Source organism: Gadus morhua, chromosome 18, assembly GCF_902167405.1.
Source record: "Gadus morhua chromosome 18, gadMor3.0, whole genome shotgun sequence".
In the NCBI taxonomy this organism is placed as follows: domain Eukaryota; kingdom Metazoa; phylum Chordata; class Actinopteri; order Gadiformes; family Gadidae; genus Gadus; species Gadus morhua.
In genome coordinates, this window is record NC_044065.1 from 9,326,540 (window position 1) to 9,344,403 (window position 17,864).

At 46.9% G+C, this 17,864-nt stretch overlaps 2 protein-coding genes across 5 annotated transcripts in view; one reads left to right on the forward strand and one right to left on the reverse strand.

The window, feature by feature from the left end:
* pgs1 (phosphatidylglycerophosphate synthase 1) overlaps nucleotides 1–7,204 on the forward strand; it is a 9,088-nt gene extending 1,884 nt beyond the window's left edge. Inside the window, exons 2-12 of one of the 4 annotated variants that reach the window (XR_003973873.1) lie at nucleotides 306–507; nucleotides 1,083–1,160; nucleotides 1,250–1,349; nucleotides 1,657–1,846; nucleotides 1,977–2,155; nucleotides 3,060–3,301; nucleotides 3,652–3,943; nucleotides 4,562–4,710; nucleotides 4,803–4,925; nucleotides 5,098–5,289; nucleotides 6,693–7,204. Coding sequence is in view for 2 of the 4 variants with exons in the window: in XM_030340576.1 (XP_030196436.1) it covers nucleotides 306–507; nucleotides 1,083–1,160; nucleotides 1,250–1,349; nucleotides 1,657–1,846; nucleotides 1,977–2,155; nucleotides 3,060–3,301; nucleotides 3,652–3,943; nucleotides 4,562–4,710; nucleotides 4,803–4,922 (1,552 nt within the window). In the remaining 2 variants the exon portion in view is untranslated. The remainder of the gene's footprint in view (nucleotides 1–305; nucleotides 508–1,082; nucleotides 1,161–1,249; nucleotides 1,350–1,656; nucleotides 1,847–1,976; nucleotides 2,156–3,059; nucleotides 3,302–3,651; nucleotides 3,944–4,561; nucleotides 4,711–4,802; nucleotides 4,926–5,097; nucleotides 5,290–6,692) is intronic. The other 3 variants (XR_003973872.1, XM_030340576.1, XM_030340577.1) reach the window with 3 other exon arrangements.
* A 3,694-nt stretch (nucleotides 7,205–10,898) lies between these two features.
* slc16a5a (solute carrier family 16 member 5a) lies at nucleotides 10,899–17,850 on the reverse strand. The gene is made up of 5 exons (XM_030340911.1): nucleotides 17,723–17,850; nucleotides 16,458–16,886; nucleotides 15,773–15,916; nucleotides 13,721–14,569; nucleotides 10,899–12,936 (listed from the first exon to the last, which is right to left on the reverse strand). Exons 2-5 carry the CDS (start codon nucleotides 16,828–16,830, stop codon nucleotides 12,698–12,700), a joined length of 1,605 nt encoding a protein of 534 aa, XP_030196771.1. The 5' UTR covers nucleotides 16,831–16,886; nucleotides 17,723–17,850; the 3' UTR covers nucleotides 10,899–12,697.
* Between the last annotated feature and the right edge of the window lie 14 nt (nucleotides 17,851–17,864).

Sequence of the window (17,864 nt, forward strand, 5' to 3'; positions counted from 1 at the left end):
GAAGGTCATGTGCAATGAGTGCCAGAGTGTCTGCATGTAGCCTGGTGGTTAGGTAGATAGATCGGACGGCCATCCAATCACTTCAATCAGGGCAAATTGAATGACAATGCTAATAACAGGCCTGCGACAGCCGCAGAAAATGTTTTTGTTGGAGCTGTCGGGATGTAAATGGAATAGAACAAATCTGTCCAATAAATGTTTCTAAAATAGATAGCCTACCCTAGCTCTTTACATGTATGGTCACCGTCAGCAAAATGTTTAGTTTTGTTAAGAGATACTCATAAGCCCTTCATGTCCTCTCTCAGGTCCTCTGTGCTTCTGCTGGCCCCCCTCCTGGCTGAGGCAGAGCCGGCCCCCCACTGTGTCCCCCGGTCGGCAGGACTTAAGGAGACCGATGGCCTTCTCACACAATTCCAGTGGATGGCTGAGCACGCGCCCGGCTTCAGGGTGCCGGGCACGAACATCCACATACTGTCCTCCCCCAGTCAGTTCTACCAAGCCATCAAGGTGAGGAGGGGCTTAGGCTAAAACATTGCAGCTGTTATTGCTGTCGTCTCTGTAGTTCTTCCCTTCTCTCGACCTGTTTTGTTGGTGCTGTTCCTTAGATCGGTTTCTGATTGTGTATCAGGAAAAAGAGTTGTTTCCCTATTGTTGATTCCTTCTTACGGGAATCTTGGGAGGAAGATTAAAATTAGATTTCTGTGACATGTGGTTAATAATAGTCGTGTCTCTTCCTCTCGGTCTCTCCTTTTACCGCCCCGTTTAACACAAGCACAAATGTCTCCACGCTGTGCTGGGTACTTCTGTTTTTGTAAATGAAAATGTGATTAGAGATTAGTAATTTTTGTACTATTTGTTCCCACAACAATGCTGTTTTTGTAAAGGAAAATGTGATTAGTGATTAGTACTATTTGTTCCCACAACAATGTATTGCTGCATGACTGCTGTCAGAGTTGCAGAGTTATCTCAAGTCAATCTAGTCTGTACCTGAGAAGACACGATTCTAAATGAAAGCCGGAATGCCAACATGCAAGTTGCGCTGACATACTTATCGATGTACTTATCTAAATCTATTATTGCAGTCGCGGATCAAAACAGCCGAACGGCGAGTGGTGATGGCCTCGCTGTACCTGGGCACGGGCCAACTGGAGCAGGAGCTGGTGGGTCGGAACGCAAATTCTGGTGGAAGTTTCTCCCTTCTGTGGCCTCGGCCCAGGGCCTTACCCCGCTCTGCTGTCCCCGTCTGCAGGTGGACTGTGTGGAGGAGGCCCTGGCGCGCTCGCAGCAGCCAGGCGACGGGCCTGCATTGCAGGTCTCCATCCTGCTCGACTACATGCGAGGATCACGAGGTTCGGCTCCTCGCTTGTTTGGGCGAACGACGCGCGCACACACCTGCGCACACGCACGCACACACACGTGCACTCTGGCAGTAACTTAACATACTTGCAATAACTTAATACTTTATCTATCTTGTGTGTACATATTTCTGAATGAGACACGGCCTATTCTATCTTTATGCTATTGGAATTTATATTTTAAGCAGAGAAATATGTTTGTCACGCAAACCTTTCACCGCACGACCTGTCATGAGTATGTGACAAATAAAAACAAAACTGCTAATCTGTGGCTGTCTGTTCTTCTTGTGTCTCCGTCCAGGCCGGCAGAATTCCCGCACCATGCTGCTGCCACTGCTGCAGCGTTACGCGTCCCAGATGCGGGTGTCCCTGTACCACACTCCTGACCTGCGGGGCCTGCTGCGCCTGCTGATGCCCCAGCGCTTCAACGAGACCATCGGAGTGCAGCACATCAAGGTGTACCTGTTCGACGACAGCGTCATCATCAGCGGGTGGGCCGACCTCTCTCTCACTCACTCACTCACTCACTCACTCACTTATACCTAATTCTCAAACACAGCTGTCGTTTTTTTTAATAACTTTTTTCGTTTTTTACCGACTCTGTACCCCTTCGCCTCCCAGGGCCAACCTGAGCGACTCGTACTTCACCAACCGCCAGGACCGCTACGTCCTGCTGGAGAACTGCAAGGAGGTGGCGGACTTCTTCGCCTCACTGGTGGGGGCCGTGGGGGACGTCTCACTGCAGCTGCACCCGGACGACTCGGTGTCCATGCTGGAGGGCAGGGTGCACCCGTACAACGGTGAGCGTGTGTGTGCGTGCGCACGTGCGTGCGTGCATGCAGGGGGTAACACCATGTGATGGAGTTGGGTCTATAGATCCATCATCTAGAAATATTTAGACAGGACATGTAATCAGATTTTTACAGACAGAGTGAACGTGTGTGATTGTAATTGCGCTTGCCTGTACCTGGGGAAAGAAATGAAGGAGGAAATGAGTGACAGGCCGCACGGCGTGCGTGCGTGCGTGCGTGCGCGCGTGCACGCGACCGCTGTGCAGTCGGCCAGGATGAATGACATCATGTCTGCTGCAGGCCTGGACCGCAGCTGAAACAGACACCAGGAACAGCGTGGCTGTTGATGTCACAACGTTGCTGGAAGACGATCTGGAGTGGGAACTCTGTATGCACAAACACCCACCCCCCCCCCACCCCCATTCGCAGACTCTCTCGCTCTCTCACGCACGCGTACACAAACACACACACACACTGACGCACACACACATTAGTCATTCAGAAACGAGCACAGACTCCGAGCAGAGCAGAGGAGCAGCTTGCAGTAAAACACAGCCCATACAGGAATAAAACGGAGATTGCATTTCCACTCCCCTCTGCTCCCTTCCCATCCCTCTCCTCTGTGAGTCATGCCTTTAAAACGTCTCCAGGCAATCTTTAATGAAAATTCTGGTGTGGGGCAAACACACACACACAAATTCAGAGAGACTCGCGCAGACGAACACTCACTCGAACAGACACTCACTCAGTCATCCGACCATGGCCCATCTGGATCCTGCTATGCCTGTGCATGTTCACAGCTAGTAAAATGTACCAGCTGGTCGCATATGTGCTTTGCATGAGTGTGGCCGCTTCGTGCCGCACGCCCTTCATCCGACCTCTCCATGTGACCGCTCCATCTGACCTCTCCCAGGCAACCGAAAGGAGTTCTCGGCGTCGGCCAGGGAGCACATCATGGGGGTGGTGAACACGGCGCGCCTGAGGCAGCACCTGTCCCACCACTGGCAGGACGACGAGGAGGAGGAGCAGGCGGAGAGGAAAAAGGAGCAGCAGGAGGATGAGGAGGAGGGGGAGGAAGATGATAGGGACACATGGGTGTTCCCCCTGGTCCAGATGAAGCCCCTGGGGATCAACATGGACGAGCAGGTCACCCAGGTGAGCTGGCATGGGAGACTCAAAGGCCGGGTGGGCGGGTTAGGTGGGAGGGGGATGAGTCGGGTTCGCTACCTTACGTCTCCAACCACTTTCCTGATTTCCAAGTCAGGTCATATTGAATGTTGAGCACGCACTCGCTCACCCACACGCTCTGATGTTTCCTCCATTTAATCACCGCCCTTTTACAAACCACAAAGGAAGTCAGATTTTTTTTTCCTCCCACACGTAACAAGTGGAGTCTTGAGGGTCCTTGTCCACCCACCCAGCCCCTCTCTCTCCCATCCCCTGACGGGGGGCCGCCACATTCCTCTCTCTCTCTGTGAGCCTTAAACCACGCCCCTCCTCTCCAGCGTCTGCTGACCAAGGGCGGCGCCGACGCCACGGTGTTCCTGACCTCGGGCTACTTCAACCTGACCCGCGCCTACATGAGGCTGGTGCTGGGCGCCGCCGCCGACTACCGCATCCTCACCGCCTCGCCGGAGGTCAACGGCTTCTACGGCGCCAAGGGCGTGGCCGGCGCCATCCCCGCCGCGTACGTGCACATCGCCCGGCAGTTCTACGGCAACGTGCGGCGGCTGGGCCAGCAGGAGCGCGTGCACCTCTACGAGTATCACCGGCCGCAGTGGACCTTCCACGCCAAGGGTGGGTCGACGGGACACACACACACACACACACACACACACACACACACACACACACACACACACACACACACACACACACACACACACACACACACACACACACACACACACACACACACACACACACGGTATTAGAGAGCTGAGTGCTTCCCCCTCTCAGGTTGACTTTATAGGAAAATCCACCGCCTTAACACGCGCTGTGTAAACACAAGGCACGGATATTTCATCTCCGTGTTTGGACTCCGCATAGCCCTCGGTCTAGGCGGCGGTCAGTGAGATGACTGTTTTTTGTTCTGTATTCCTTGTTTTTGTTTTATTTCCCTTGGCTCGCCCGGCCCCACTCGACCCTAGCAATGCTGCTCGGGCTGCCGGCGGTTAGTCCAGGGCATGAGCGTGAGAGGCTGGCTTGTACAGTCATTCCCGTGGTAGCCTCAGGGCCAGGCTACACACTCACTCACTCTCCCTCGCTCATACTTGGGGTTTGGAGACATGCAGGGGATTTCTGCATGTGCTTCCTTTTTAGTTGTGGTTTGAGCCAGCAGGGGGAAAAAAAGAAGCCTTTCGTGATCGCGGCTCGTAAGTCTTACCTCACGCGTTCTCTTCGTCCCCGCAACAGGTCTGTGGTTCTACCTGGGAGGCCAGGACCGGCCGTGTCTCACGCTCATTGGCTCGCCCAATTTCGGCTACCGCTCGGTTCACCGTGACCTGGAGGCCCAGATCGCCATAGTAACAGAGAATCGGGAACTGCGGGCCCAGCTCCAGGAGGTAGGGCCCTGCGTCTGCCAGGAGAAGTGAGTCACGCGTCTTTAATTCAAACGCACTCACATGTTTGTACTTCTTTCTTTGGTCTCCCTTAGGAGCACGAAAGGTTGTACCAGAGGTCCTCGGAGGTCTCCCTCGCCACGTTTGAGCGTCCCGAGTGCTTTGTCAAGCTGTGGGTTAAACTGGTCACGCCGGTCCTTAAGAACTTCTTCTGAGAGGTCAGTTGAACTCCGCCATGAACTGGTTCTGTCTGCTAGCCACCACATGCACATCGACATGCAGGCATGCACACACACACACACACACACACAAACAGGCTAGCCAAGCTGTTCCTGAAGCACACTTAACAGCAAACCCTGACCCTGTGCAATTGTTTTCATGCATGTGGAGTCATTGTGGTGAGAAGCGATTCCCAGCCCCAGGGCTCCGGTCTTCCCAGCAGCCGTACCAAATCCACACGGGTCGAGGGAGAACAATGTGGCGACTTGCTTTGATGACTCTGTTAAGGAGTGAGTCATCAGCAGCAGGGTAGCACGGGGATGATTTGACAGCTTGGTCGGGGCGGGGTGCCCTCTGTGAGAGGTGAGTGGGGTGGAGAGGGGGTGGAGGCTTACCGGCAAGTCTGAAATGGCATTGTTCCAAAACATGCACATGCACTCCAACGTCGACTCCCAGAACACTGACCCAGCTATGGACAAGCTAACCTTTGCCCTTGTGTTTTGGAGCTGGATGTGAGGCTGCTTAGGGAAGGTAAACACATCCAGTGAGTTTTACGCAGCCCGTTGGGTTACTGGAGGCCAGCTGATGAGAGGCAGAGTGTGCATAATAATTGTTATTTTTAGCGGAACAGGAAGTGTTTAGCGCCAGGGTGTTACGGTAAACGCCAGCCGTGTCATGACCCTGTGATGCCAAAGTAGATGAAAAAGATTAATCTCTGGTGCCCTGTGTACACACAAACCCACATAGCAGCTTCATGCAACACACGGGCGGCTGCATCAAAGTAAGAGTGTGTGTGTGTCAGTAAATTCCTGGACGGGTAATTCAAAGAGGGAAGGTGTCCTGGGACATGTTTTGAATAATCTATTGTCAAATAATACCAAAACCTGTGGTTCAAATGAGTTGAGTCACTTAACTAGTAGATGCTCTCTAGGCAATGTGTGTTTTTGTATAAACATGTGTTCTACAGTTGGTCTGTGTGTAGGGCTTTTTCACTAATGTTGATTGTTCTCAGTTTTTCTTGACTGTAAACAATGAGAACTAACCACTGGTTCCTCTAGCAGTGGGTGGGAAAAACACACAAGACTACCGACTATGTGGATTAAAGAGACGAAAACAAAACCACAAGTCTGTGTTTTTATGTATAATGGAACGGAAGAGGGGGCTGGTCTACGACCAGTTTGTTTACTCGGGCGATGTTTGCCGGGTGGTGTTTGCGTGTGTTGCGTTGATCTGGCATCTGGTTCAGTCATCTTCAATGATGGACAGGAACCAAACAAAAGCGCTCCTACGCAGGCTCTCTATTGTTAGCACAGTAAAGTTTGGAGGTCCTCCAGAAAATGTGTCCGCCCCAGTAAAAGGTCTATTATAAGAAACATGCTCACGAGCTACTGATATTCTCGTTTTGTGTTTGCTTACCATCACGTTCCCCGTCACCTGGTTAAAACGCTAACATGCCAAACTGGTTCGGGTGGACCAGTGTGTTACTTTGAACCAGCACTCCCTCTGGTGGAGGCTCGGTGTAACGCCTTTAGCTTTCCGTCACATTGGTATTAATCACATCTACCTTCATCCAAAGTGATCACACGTTATCCATCCATACTGGTCATTTGTTCGATCGTTTTATTTTATTCTTAGGTTTACTTTGGAGGGAAAGTGTTGGCTAAAGTGTGTGTGTGTGTGTGTGTGTGTGTGTGTGTGTGTGTGTGTGTGTGTGTGTGTGTGTGTGTGTGTGTGTGTGTGTGTGTGTGTGTGTGTGTGTGTTCCAGGTGCAGCACCTTGACAAGGGGACAGACATGCTGGGGGGGGGACTTCTTCAGCCATGCCTTCGCCATCACCCCCTTCTGAGGGTCCGCCGCAAAACTACTGGTTGAAAATATAATCACTGTAACACTCCTCATCTCAGTAATGTTTATATGGGCTCCTTGTCCTGAGCTGGTTTACATGTTACTAACCGCAGAGCACAGTGGGGTCTTGCCTTTCTGAAACAATTTTTAAAGATTCCCTTGTTATTGGTTTTTTATAATTCTACATTTATTCAAAAAAAACCTTAATGGCATCTCTGGAATTGCTGTAATAATATATTCAATAATTGTTTTCCACTCTTTCTCAAAAAAATAGAGCGTAAGTTACCTTAAGAAAAGGAACATGCATTGTAAATATGATTTATGGTTGATTTTACTATATTATTGAACTTGCCAGTTCCTAACGGTACAATGTTGATTTATTGTTACCTATTTTGTAAATTAAACTATACAGAGAACAAAATTTGTAACCATTGGCTGGTGTTTGACCTTTTTGTAATAATAATACGGACCTCTATAAGGCCATAGATTTAGGCTCCCTACCGGGAAGGGCTGAACCCCTGTCGGCATAACCTCCACAGATAAACCCATCTTGTCCAGCGGCCACTTGTTCTTGCTGTCCACACAATGCATTACCGCCCATGTCCATGTCTCCAACCTTTATGGACAAATATACATGCATGCATGGTAGCTTTACAGATTTGAGTGCATTGGTATTGGCTTAAATAGCACAGAGCAAAAAGGATTATCTTGAGTCCAGGGAGCAATTAACGATTTCTTAAAACAGACGAGCAAAAACAAAAAATTATTATATTTAAATTGCATTGCCATTTTGAACCGAATGCTAGATATATAGGCAGAATTAGTTCGCACCGCTCCATGGATCTTAATTTAGCCATACATGTAGTATCTATGTTGTAGGTGATGCTCAGCAGCATAATGCCAGGGCTGGATAGGAACTCCGAGAGGGGCGGCAGAGAGTTGAGCAAGCAAGGGAAGTAGGGAGAAAGTCCAGCTCTTTGGGATTTATCTCCTTCTCCAGTAACTCGATCTAATCACAACAAAGTTATTCTTAATTCTAAACCTGAGTCAGGTCTTTTCCAGACCAGGCATCTTATCTTATTGTCTGACGGAGATGGCAGACACGCATTGAATTAAACATGCATCTCCACATGGTTTGATTGCCTGGTTATAAGGCAGATAACTGCGTACTGGACTCAAATGGGAACAAATTATATTAGCCTATCCTTGTCTGTGTCTAAATAGTACCACCTAGTAGAACAGTTCTGCATTGGTTTGGTGTGTTTTAGTGCAATACCATGGAAGCTATGGAGTAAAAAGGCATATTCCATAGGAAATTAAAAGAGTAATTTATTTACAGTCAGGGGCTTGGTTGTCAACCAAGACTGACTGGAAGCACGGCAGGAACCGCTGATGGTTGTCCGCCAGGACTGACTGAAAGGACGGCAGGAACTGCTGATGAACCCGAAATGAATATGCCAATATCTGTCGAATAGGAAGATAATAGCTTTATTTCTTCCTATACATGAGAAATTCATTTGTTACAGCAGCCCATGGAATATAAAAAGATGCAATAATAAAAAGGTGTCAGGTGTGGGTGTCAGATTGACTCGGCTGCCGGATCGACTCGTCCTGTAAACGCTGTCTTTTAAATGCGCATGCGCGTTTCATTCATTCCCATGTTATTCCCAAGCATTAACGATCTCCTTTTGATTATTGTAATCTATGAATAATAATCTATTGTGTTGACATGTAAAAGTATATGCCCTCCATTGTCACAATCTGGCAGCCGAACCTCTCTCTCTCTCTCTCTAGAGAGAGAGAGAGAGAGAGAGAGAGAGAGAGAGAGAGAGACTTCAGTGAAGCTGTTGGATCAGAATAATACATATATATAGAGAGAGACCTACCTACCTATTTGGGGTCCTCGAACCAGCTGATAGAATCCCTGCTCGCTTGCCTGTCCTAAATATATGTATGTGTATATACATACATATATTTAGGACAGGCAAGCGAGCAGGGATTCTATCAGCTGACAGAAATCTTTGAATTGTTACACTGGGTTGTCTGATCCAGCTGCACAGGTTCAACATTATCAGAGAGACCCACTTGTCCTATTATTTCTAACTAATGCAAGAAAATAAGCCTGCATGTGCTTCTCGAGACTATATCTTGTTCTTCTCCAAATCTGCATTCAAGTGAGGTATCACAGTCATTTGGTGTGCAGGATGAGGCAGAAGTCTGGGTTGTATTCCGACTGAGGTCGCCGCGTTTGCTAAGTGGTGGGTGTCTCTCCGACCTCAACGCAAGTAATCTCAATCCAAACGTTTCGTGAAACTTGGCGTGGACAACAACTTTGTAACGTGTTTTTATGTCGTCCTTAGCGATAATGGCGTTCAAGCTAACCAATGGTTTATCCATGCGCGCAGATGGCACTAGGGACGGGGGGGGATATGACCCCCTAAGATTCATAGTGACCCCCCCACTGTCCCTACAAAAGGCGACAAACATCGCCGGTAAAACTGAGGCTTCCTCCTCTTGAAATGTCACTGGAACATGTCTTACAAACGGCATATGCTGATCTTTCTCCGAGACAGTGAAATACTCCCACACGAGAGTATTTCACTCCGCAAGCGTCCTCGGTTGCTAAGCGACGTCAACGTCTTTGGCGACTATTTCTCAGTTGATCAACACTACGAATGCTGGTAACAAATAAATTGTGAAAAGAAAAGACAAACCTTGTGAAGTTATTTTTTTGACCATAGTTTCCATATATGCTAAAGACGTGTCTAGTTCACCGTCATGCAGGCTGGGTTTAGTAGAATAAATAGCGATCTGTTTTCGGGGCATTTAGGCCTATCTGCCTAATGCCCTAGTATTAAGGCAGCCCACGTTGAAATAATTGTAATGTTGAATGTTGATGGCGAAGTTGTTGAAATAAACGGATTGATTTCATACAAATCATTAAAGCCTCTCCCTGTGTCATTGTGTGTGCGTGTATACGAGGTGCGTGGGTGCATGTCTGCGTGCGTGCGTGCGTGCGTGCGTGGGGGTTGGGTTTGTTTCCCTGGCACGAAAGGGGGAATAAATAACATCGGTGTCGGCCAAATTGTTATTGTAAACATCGGTATCGGCCCAGAATTTCACAATCGGTGCATCCCTAATTCCAACATTAAAATAAATGGAAAACACCCTCCTTACTCCCATTACAAATGATGCAGCAGTTCGCAAATATCCGGAACTGAAAGAGGAAGACTTGAGAATCCCACTGGCCATGTTTAAAACAAGTACAAGGTAAACGCAACTGCAGATGCTGTGCATGCTTTGAAAGAAATGCCCCCTGATGTCCGTGGCCTATTTGATCAGGTAGAGACACTAGTGAGATTGTTGATGGTGGTGCTCATATCATCTGCTGAGGCAGAGCGTAGTTTTAGTGGGTTACGCAGATTGAAGACATGGTTGCGATCAACCATGACGCAAAAAAAACTCAATTGCATTGCTTTGTGCCATATTCACCAAGAGAGGCTTGACCGACTGGACAGACAAAAAATTGCCCAGCAGTATGTTCAGGGTAATGAAAGGAGGAGAGATGTCTTTGGGTCCTTCAGTGAGTCTGCGTAGACAGTAAATTTGTTTGGCTTTTTGTTCTTTTAAGTAAATATGTTGTTGTTTACACTTGAGTGTAAACACAAATGTTTAAATAAAATATATTTTGCATAAGGCATGAAGTTTCTGTGGGTGATTGGCATTCCAGACAAATAACAGCTTCATTATATCTGGCTAGTGTTGATCAAGTAGGCCTTTGTTTAACAATGTTCACTGTTGTTTATCCATGACTTCCAATAAGAATTCTCCAATGGCTTTTTAGTAGCCTACAAACCATTGGCCCATAGGCTATTACGAAAGTAACTACTTGAGCGCTAGTTAAAACCCAGATTACACAAAAATAACTTATTGAGTTGAAATCATTTGCTGACAGCTTTGTCCCCCCAGTTCAAAAATTCCTATATCGCAAACTACGGTAAGTTTCATTTTCTCACTCACTCACACCTGGAAAAAAGATTACATTTGTGGGCGGGAAACTGGATACGCATTAGCCTACATACAATGTTGTTTAAGAGAGCTAGTGATGCACAAACAAAGCAAGCATAATCAAGGCGGAAAAATGCATTTATTGTCAGATATTTCCGTGAAGCATTAATAATTTATATCTTAATATCGTTACCATTTGATCAGAAGTAACTTTTCCCCAAATAAATAAATATATTCTATACACGAATATATTCGTTAACTAACAATTGTATAACCATATGCTTCTAGGGAGAAAAATAAAGAATAAAGTCCCAATAGAATACATTTATTGTATGCTTTCAGTCATATCACCACAAAAATAAGTAAGCTGATATAGCCTAGCTCCTTTGATGTAGGCTAATCCTCCGTAAAAATAGCTGTAACAGGCAGAAGTCACGGTAGGACATTGGCTCTAAACATTGGATGTAACCATTTACATTACACACAAATGTCGCACCATAGCACTATCTATTGCAATATCTTACACATTTACTCTAGCACAATTACAGAGATAGCCCTACTATTTCTTATGGCTACCGTGAATATGAGAATGCTGCATCCAGGCAGTTACAATTTTTGATTGAGATTGCAAAGCTTAGTAACATAAGGCACTTTTCAATAGGTAATCTGGAAAATGTACATACATAGCAGTTGTGTTGGTCCTTATATAGGACCTAATGCATTTAATTTATCAGTGTTACATTCTACCTCAGAGTTCAACTAAATAATTGAGCTTCTCTTCAGTGTTTGCTTGAAATGATTACCTTTTCAGTGGTTGTTTTCCTTTAAAAGAAAACCACCACTTTGTGCCAGCTACATTGAAATAACATGAAATTAGCTATTATCTCCAATAATAACTCATCACTAACAGGACTAATCACTTGGCAGTCGGCTGAAAAAGAATACAATATTGTCTTTGAACCTTTGTGCTTGAAACTATATTCATTTACACACAATTGTTTACGATTGTCAGACAGATCATATGCATCCATCTTCTAAAACTTGTTGTCCAATTCGATTCTGCTAAGGTATTGCTGACACCATGGCAGGCCAAACTCCTGCTATTTCGTCCAGCTCATCTTAGGCAAATTCTCTTTTCTCATTGGTCATCAAAAGTTGAGCTGCAATTTTACCACCACTATACCACAACATATTTCCATTTCGTGGTGGATTATGAAAATCGTAGTTTTTTTTAATAGAGCGAGAGTGTAATGAGTGTAATGTGAAAAGGATGAGCACCTTTGTGTGTAAGGTCCAAAGCATTATTGGTGTTTATAGCATAGTACAATCAATGTTTCTCACCATATGTTGAAACCATGTTCCCACCATCACCAGATTTAGCCGTTTAAGGAAAATTTCCCATATGGTCTATTCATAAATGCATTCATATATGCTGTGCATGCCTTCATGTTTGGTACATTAAGAAGGCTTCAGTACTATTACTGTACTATAGAGAATGGCCACCGGATGAAAATAGAACCACCATGTCTTCCTAAACAGCAAGATCAGCCTGTAAAAGTGCTGACCAAACCAACAGGTGGACCCTGTGACATAAGGTGTTTGGCACCAAAGGATTATTTGCACAATCTTCCTATGCAATCATTAACCAATTCATTATTAGCATTTAAAGCCAATCCAGACCCAAAAAAAAAAAAACTTAAGGTAATGTTGATGAAAAGCAGGTTCTTTCAATGGGTCTGTAGAATGATATAACTATTGCAAGTGACATTACTGGGCATGGTTTGCTGCTTGGTGTGGTCAATAAAGTCAGATGTGTTGTTTGGTAAGTCGTTACACCCTTTGGCCTATTTCAATACAGGTCCTATTCGATACGGCCAGTAAACAAGAAAGTATTCACAAAGGGTGGAAACTTGTTTTTCCTATGCACTGTGGTCTTCAGATGGGGTTTTGGCGCCATCTGTTGGCACACTGCTGTACTGACACTGAGTGGATACGTCCTGGTCTGTCACAGCCAGCGGCTGCCCCTTAGGTGCCGACTTCTTGTCCCTTTGGCCCAGCACGTAAAACGACACCATGAGGTACAGGCCAGATGAGGCAACAACAAAACTGCAGACCAAAAACATATGGAAGTACTGCCCTGTTCTGTCCACCAGGACTCCTGCAAAGATAAATAAATGCACACATGTTATGAATATCCAGACCATACATTTTACACGTGAATTTTTGAATAATTTATTAAAAAGAGGAGTACTATTAATGAATGAAAGACAAATTTTTGAAACTCAAAGCTCATTCATAATGTGATTATTGTGATGGATGGCTGGTGTATTAAGAACTGTATAAGCCCTGAAGACCCAGACACAGGACATGTGACACTTGACACCAGCAATGGCAGTGAAACTAGATCAGGCCCATGCCTGCCCTTTTCTTAGCCTGACTTCAGTGTTATGCTTAGCGTTCAATTCCACCAGTGGCTGCAAATCTCTACCAAGAGATTCTGCAATAATTAGGCTTATTCAACCATTAAAAAATATAACAAAGGCTGTGTTGTTGCTGGAGAGGAACAGCCTGGAGGAAAGAGGGTTGTAAATTCTATTCCTGTAAATGTTCAGTGAACCCCGCACACAAGGACTTAGTTACATGAGGCAAAGCAGACCTTAGCGTAGAGACCAATGTCATAGCGACAAGCACGTTGGCAGATGGCTCCTGGCTTTATCCGATCACATGACTGTCACAAATGGCATCCAAGCAGCACAAAACCCTCTCCTCGTTAGCCTCAGAAAACGGTTGTGTTACAAAGTACACAAGCTGAAATTGAGCATGAACACATTAGCAATCACGAATATCTCCAATCGTCACGAGGGAAGCATCCCTGTCGTCGGGCAGACGAAAGCCCTGCCTCAAAAAAAAAAAAAAAAAGACCCCCCTTTGCGTCGACCTACCTGCAAGCGGGGGTCCGATGAGCAGCGTGACGCTCTCCATGACGGCGAGCAGGCCCAGGGCCGACGGGAAGGCGCTCATGTCCACTGTCTGCATGAGCACGGTGAACATCAGGGACCCCACCACACTCATGGAGAGCCCGTACATCACCACGTACACCACCAGCACGGGGAAGCTGGCGCCCAAGCAGCAGATGCTGTTGCTCAGGCCGTTGACCAGCAGCGCCGAGGAGAACACGTAGATGTGCCGCCCCTTGAACCAGGGCAGGTTGAACAGCAGGCCGATGGGCGGCCGCACGATGATGTTGATGATGCCCAGGATGGAGAGCAGCAGCGCCGCCTCGCTCCGCTCCATGCCGTTGTCCGTGGCGTAGGGCACCAGGTACACCAGCGGCACCACGAAGCCCAGCATCATCCAGGTGATGCCGATGGAGTACACGCGGTAGTGCAGGTTCTTCAGGAACAGGTCGAAGGCCATGTGTTTGCGCAGGGAGGCGCCCAGGCTGGCGCACAGGGCCCTCCACCTCGACTTGCTCTGCCGGGTCCCCCCCCCGCCGCCGTCGCCGCCGTCGGGCTGTTTCAGGGGCATGAGGGGCTGTCCGCGGGGCCTGCGGGGCCCGAGGGGCCTCATCAGCGCTCCGCACACGCAGCAGTTTAACAGCAGCGCCCCCAGCACCAGGAAGCTCCCCCGCCAGCCCAGCTCAGTGTTGAGGTAGTGGCCCAGGATGGGCAGGGTGCACAGGCCCAGGGCCGTCCCCGTGGACGACATGGCGTTGGCAAACGTGCGCCGGCGTACAAAGTAGTGGCCCAGGATGGTCACGGCCGCCTGGAAGCTGAAGCAGAAGCCCAGGCCTGTGGTAGAGAGAAAGCGTTGTGCAAACTGTGTTGTAAAAACTGTGTTGTAAAAACGGTGTTGTAATGGTAAACAACGCCATGTCTTGAAAGCAAAGGTTTCCACATCCCTAAATGCCTCATCTAGGTAGTCCTCTTATAGCTCTTTCATGGTAGACCACGAGGCTAAGCTAAGGACGCGGAGGAACAAGCCGATCGTACGTTGTGTTCTACAGTACATTCATAACATATTTCACACACACACACACACACACACACACACACACACACACACACACGGTGGTCCTGAAAACAAGATACGTTTCATCACAACAGACGTATACCCGTGTGATAGCTGTGTCTTGTGGAAAGCGGTTGGGACACACACGGATCATACCAACTACCCAAACATAGCCTAGCGGGATCCAAGGCCTCTGAGCAGCAGGTGACCATCCCTCCTTTCTCACAAAGCAGGTTTACACAGTGTACATTCCTCACAAAGGAGGGAGTCCACCAATTACATTTTATCATTTCCTGGTTTGAACGGTCTTAATTCACTTCCTCTGAACTCATTATTATTTCTCGACAAAGACCATGGGATACGTTACTGAAACACTGGATTTTGAAAGGAAGCTGAATTTTCCCTTCCAGATACCAAGCAGAGTAGAGGGACCCCTATGCAGAGACCATGAAATGGCATGCTGGGAACCTAAACAGGTTGAATTTGAATTCAGATGCCATGAAAAGTTCACTCTAAGATACGAACACTAACATTCGATCACATTTGACATGAGCTGCTTACATTTTAGAACACTACTATCAAAGACCTGGAAACGAGCGACTAAGTCCTACTTAAGCTCACATGGTCTGTTGCTGTTTCAGCAAGTGCTGGGCAACTGGCCGCAGACTTAGGGAAGCAAATCTACCTAGTGTGGTAGATTCTCTTGTGGTTTGTTTCTCATACAAAAGTTATTTTGCTAACAGTCTATGCTATTTGACTGTATGTTTAAAATCAATGTCAATTGGTTGTGGTCACAGGTGTGGTGGAAAAACATTAGCCTTGGTTGCAAAATACTGGTAGAAAATATTAACGTGAAAAGTGACCTCATAAAGTTTCTGGATTCAAGACACATAAACAGTGGATCCTTGACAATCTGGATGTAAATTCACGTCAATGTCCTCAAGAAATACGTGCTCATGATTGCGATCGTGAACCTTGCTTACCTGTTATAATCCCAGCAGTAATGTATAGCTCAGTGATGGAATTGGTAAAAGAGCTTGCGGCCATCCCGAAGCCACTCAGCACTCCTCCCAGCATGACCGTTGCTCGGCAACCAAATCTTTCCACCAATGCACTGCAAAAAGGGCCTGTTGATAACATGCATTGCTCTCAGTTAAATACACAGTACAATGCGAAGGGCAAAGGTCCGGAGTGTCAGGGGTAAATATTGGTTCCATCAAATGGCTACACCTTAGCTGAGGCACACGGGATTGAAGATATAAATGCCATCCAAGGTTTATGTGTGAAAGTTTACGATCTGACAAATTCAAAACCTCAAGATTGATAACAAAAATTACAACCTGAGTGATATACTAAATCACGTCTCTGGGAAGAAAGACGACAAAAAAAATTCTGGTTGGGCAAAGAATAACAGCTATTACATACTGTAACTGTTTATTTTAATTATTAATAAATATTATTATTAAATAGTCGTCTTTTTCAATTAATAATGATCCATCAGGACACAATACATTATCCTAGAAATGTAATGCAAATATGTAAACTTGAGTGTCCTTCAAAGTTTAAAGGCTATGCAGCAGTGTTGATCCAACCACTCTCAGATGATTAAAGTTGACCTATTGATCTATTGAGCATCATTTGATCAGACTGTTGATTCAGATACAGTACCTCCCGCATGCAGCACCGAAGTCATGATGGAGGGCACCCATGATGTCTGACTGTTGGTGGCCTGGAACTCCTTCTGCAAGTCTGTGTAGAAGATGCCCACACAGGAGGGGAAGGCCAGGGTCAGAGCTAAGACCAAGATGGTAGCCACGAGCACCACCCAGCCCCAGCCGCCGTCAGGGGCTACGACGGCCCCCGGCATTGGGGCAGAACCCTGGGGTCCACCGCCAACCTTTTCAACCCCCTCCTCTGGGTCACGGTTGATGTTGCCTCCCTCCAGCTCCTGATCCTTGCCATTGGCCTGTTCAGGGGCCCCGCTGGAGTCCATTTGAAGGCTGCGGTCCCTCGTCCCACTGTCACCATTGCGCTGGGTCATTTTCCACGGAGTGGCCGGGTAAATGCTACTGCACCACCCATGTCAACTGGTGCGACCTTAAATGAGGTAAGGCACTTGAGTAATAAGTCTTGACACAATAAAGCCTTGTCATTGGGAGATATCAAACGAGCAGCTTCCTGAAACTGCACCATTCAAAAGTCTCACATTTCATGTTCCCTAAGGTGGACAAATTATGAAAAGACACTCCCGCCCGGAATGTTATGCCGAAACTGTTTGTTCTGTATATTGACTCCGCCGGTTACTTCCATATTGTGGCCTACGTGATTTTTCAGGTAAACATGGCAGCACGTAGAATTGATTGATTGCCTTTGAATTTACAGCTACAATTTTGTAAGTGTTGGGGCTCCAAAGTCGCAACAATGTAGTTGTTTCGACTTTGGAGTGAGGGCTTTATGTATTTGGCTACAACGAAACCATGTGCAGTTGCGAACAAATGTGAATGGGACCCTTGTAGTAGGTTAAGCATTTTTTAACGAACATCTCGAAGTGGCAATCGCACGATACATTCTGTTTATTGTAATGATCTGAATCGTAAAATGCGTCCATAACGCTTTCATAATCGACTGAGCATCTTCCAAGGAAAACAAACGGGTGTTGGTCAATCAATCAATTACTGCGGCGGTCCCAGGAACCCCACCTTCCACGTAGACGAAATCCAAATGAATGGATCGTGACAATTAAACCCCCCAATTAACTTCATTAGTAGCATGTAGTACGCATCCGATGTTGGACGTGCCCTCGCCGGCAAAACGAATACATGTAAAATCAAATTTGTAAGTGAAACTAAGATTAGCATGACCCATTCCACAACAATTGATATGGATGAACGATTGCGTAGACGTCGTGGACAGTTGGATGGGAACAATCTTACCTTTTATATGTTGCGTCTGGTCTGATGTTGGGTCTTTCCGTGCTTGTGGTCTACTACGTCTCATAAACAAGCGGCTTTAGCTCAGGCTCTGTGCTCGGTGGGAGGAGACAGAGCGCCATGGGCGAGTTGGAGGGGATAAGCA

Bases quoted from the DNA above. Each gene is read 5' to 3' on its own strand.
- slc16a5a (XM_030340911.1), bottom strand. From the start codon at position 16,830: ATGACCCAGCGCAATGGTGACAGTGGGACGAGGGACCGCAGCCTTCAA. The intron at 14,570-15,772 runs GTAAGCAAGGTT...TCTCTACCACAG, and splicing joins TACTGCTGGGATTATAACAG to GCCTGGGCTTCTGCTTCAGC. The intron at 12,937-13,720 runs GTAGGTCGACGC...TTATCTTTGCAG, and splicing joins CATCGGACCCCCGCTTGCAG to GAGTCCTGGTGGACAGAACA.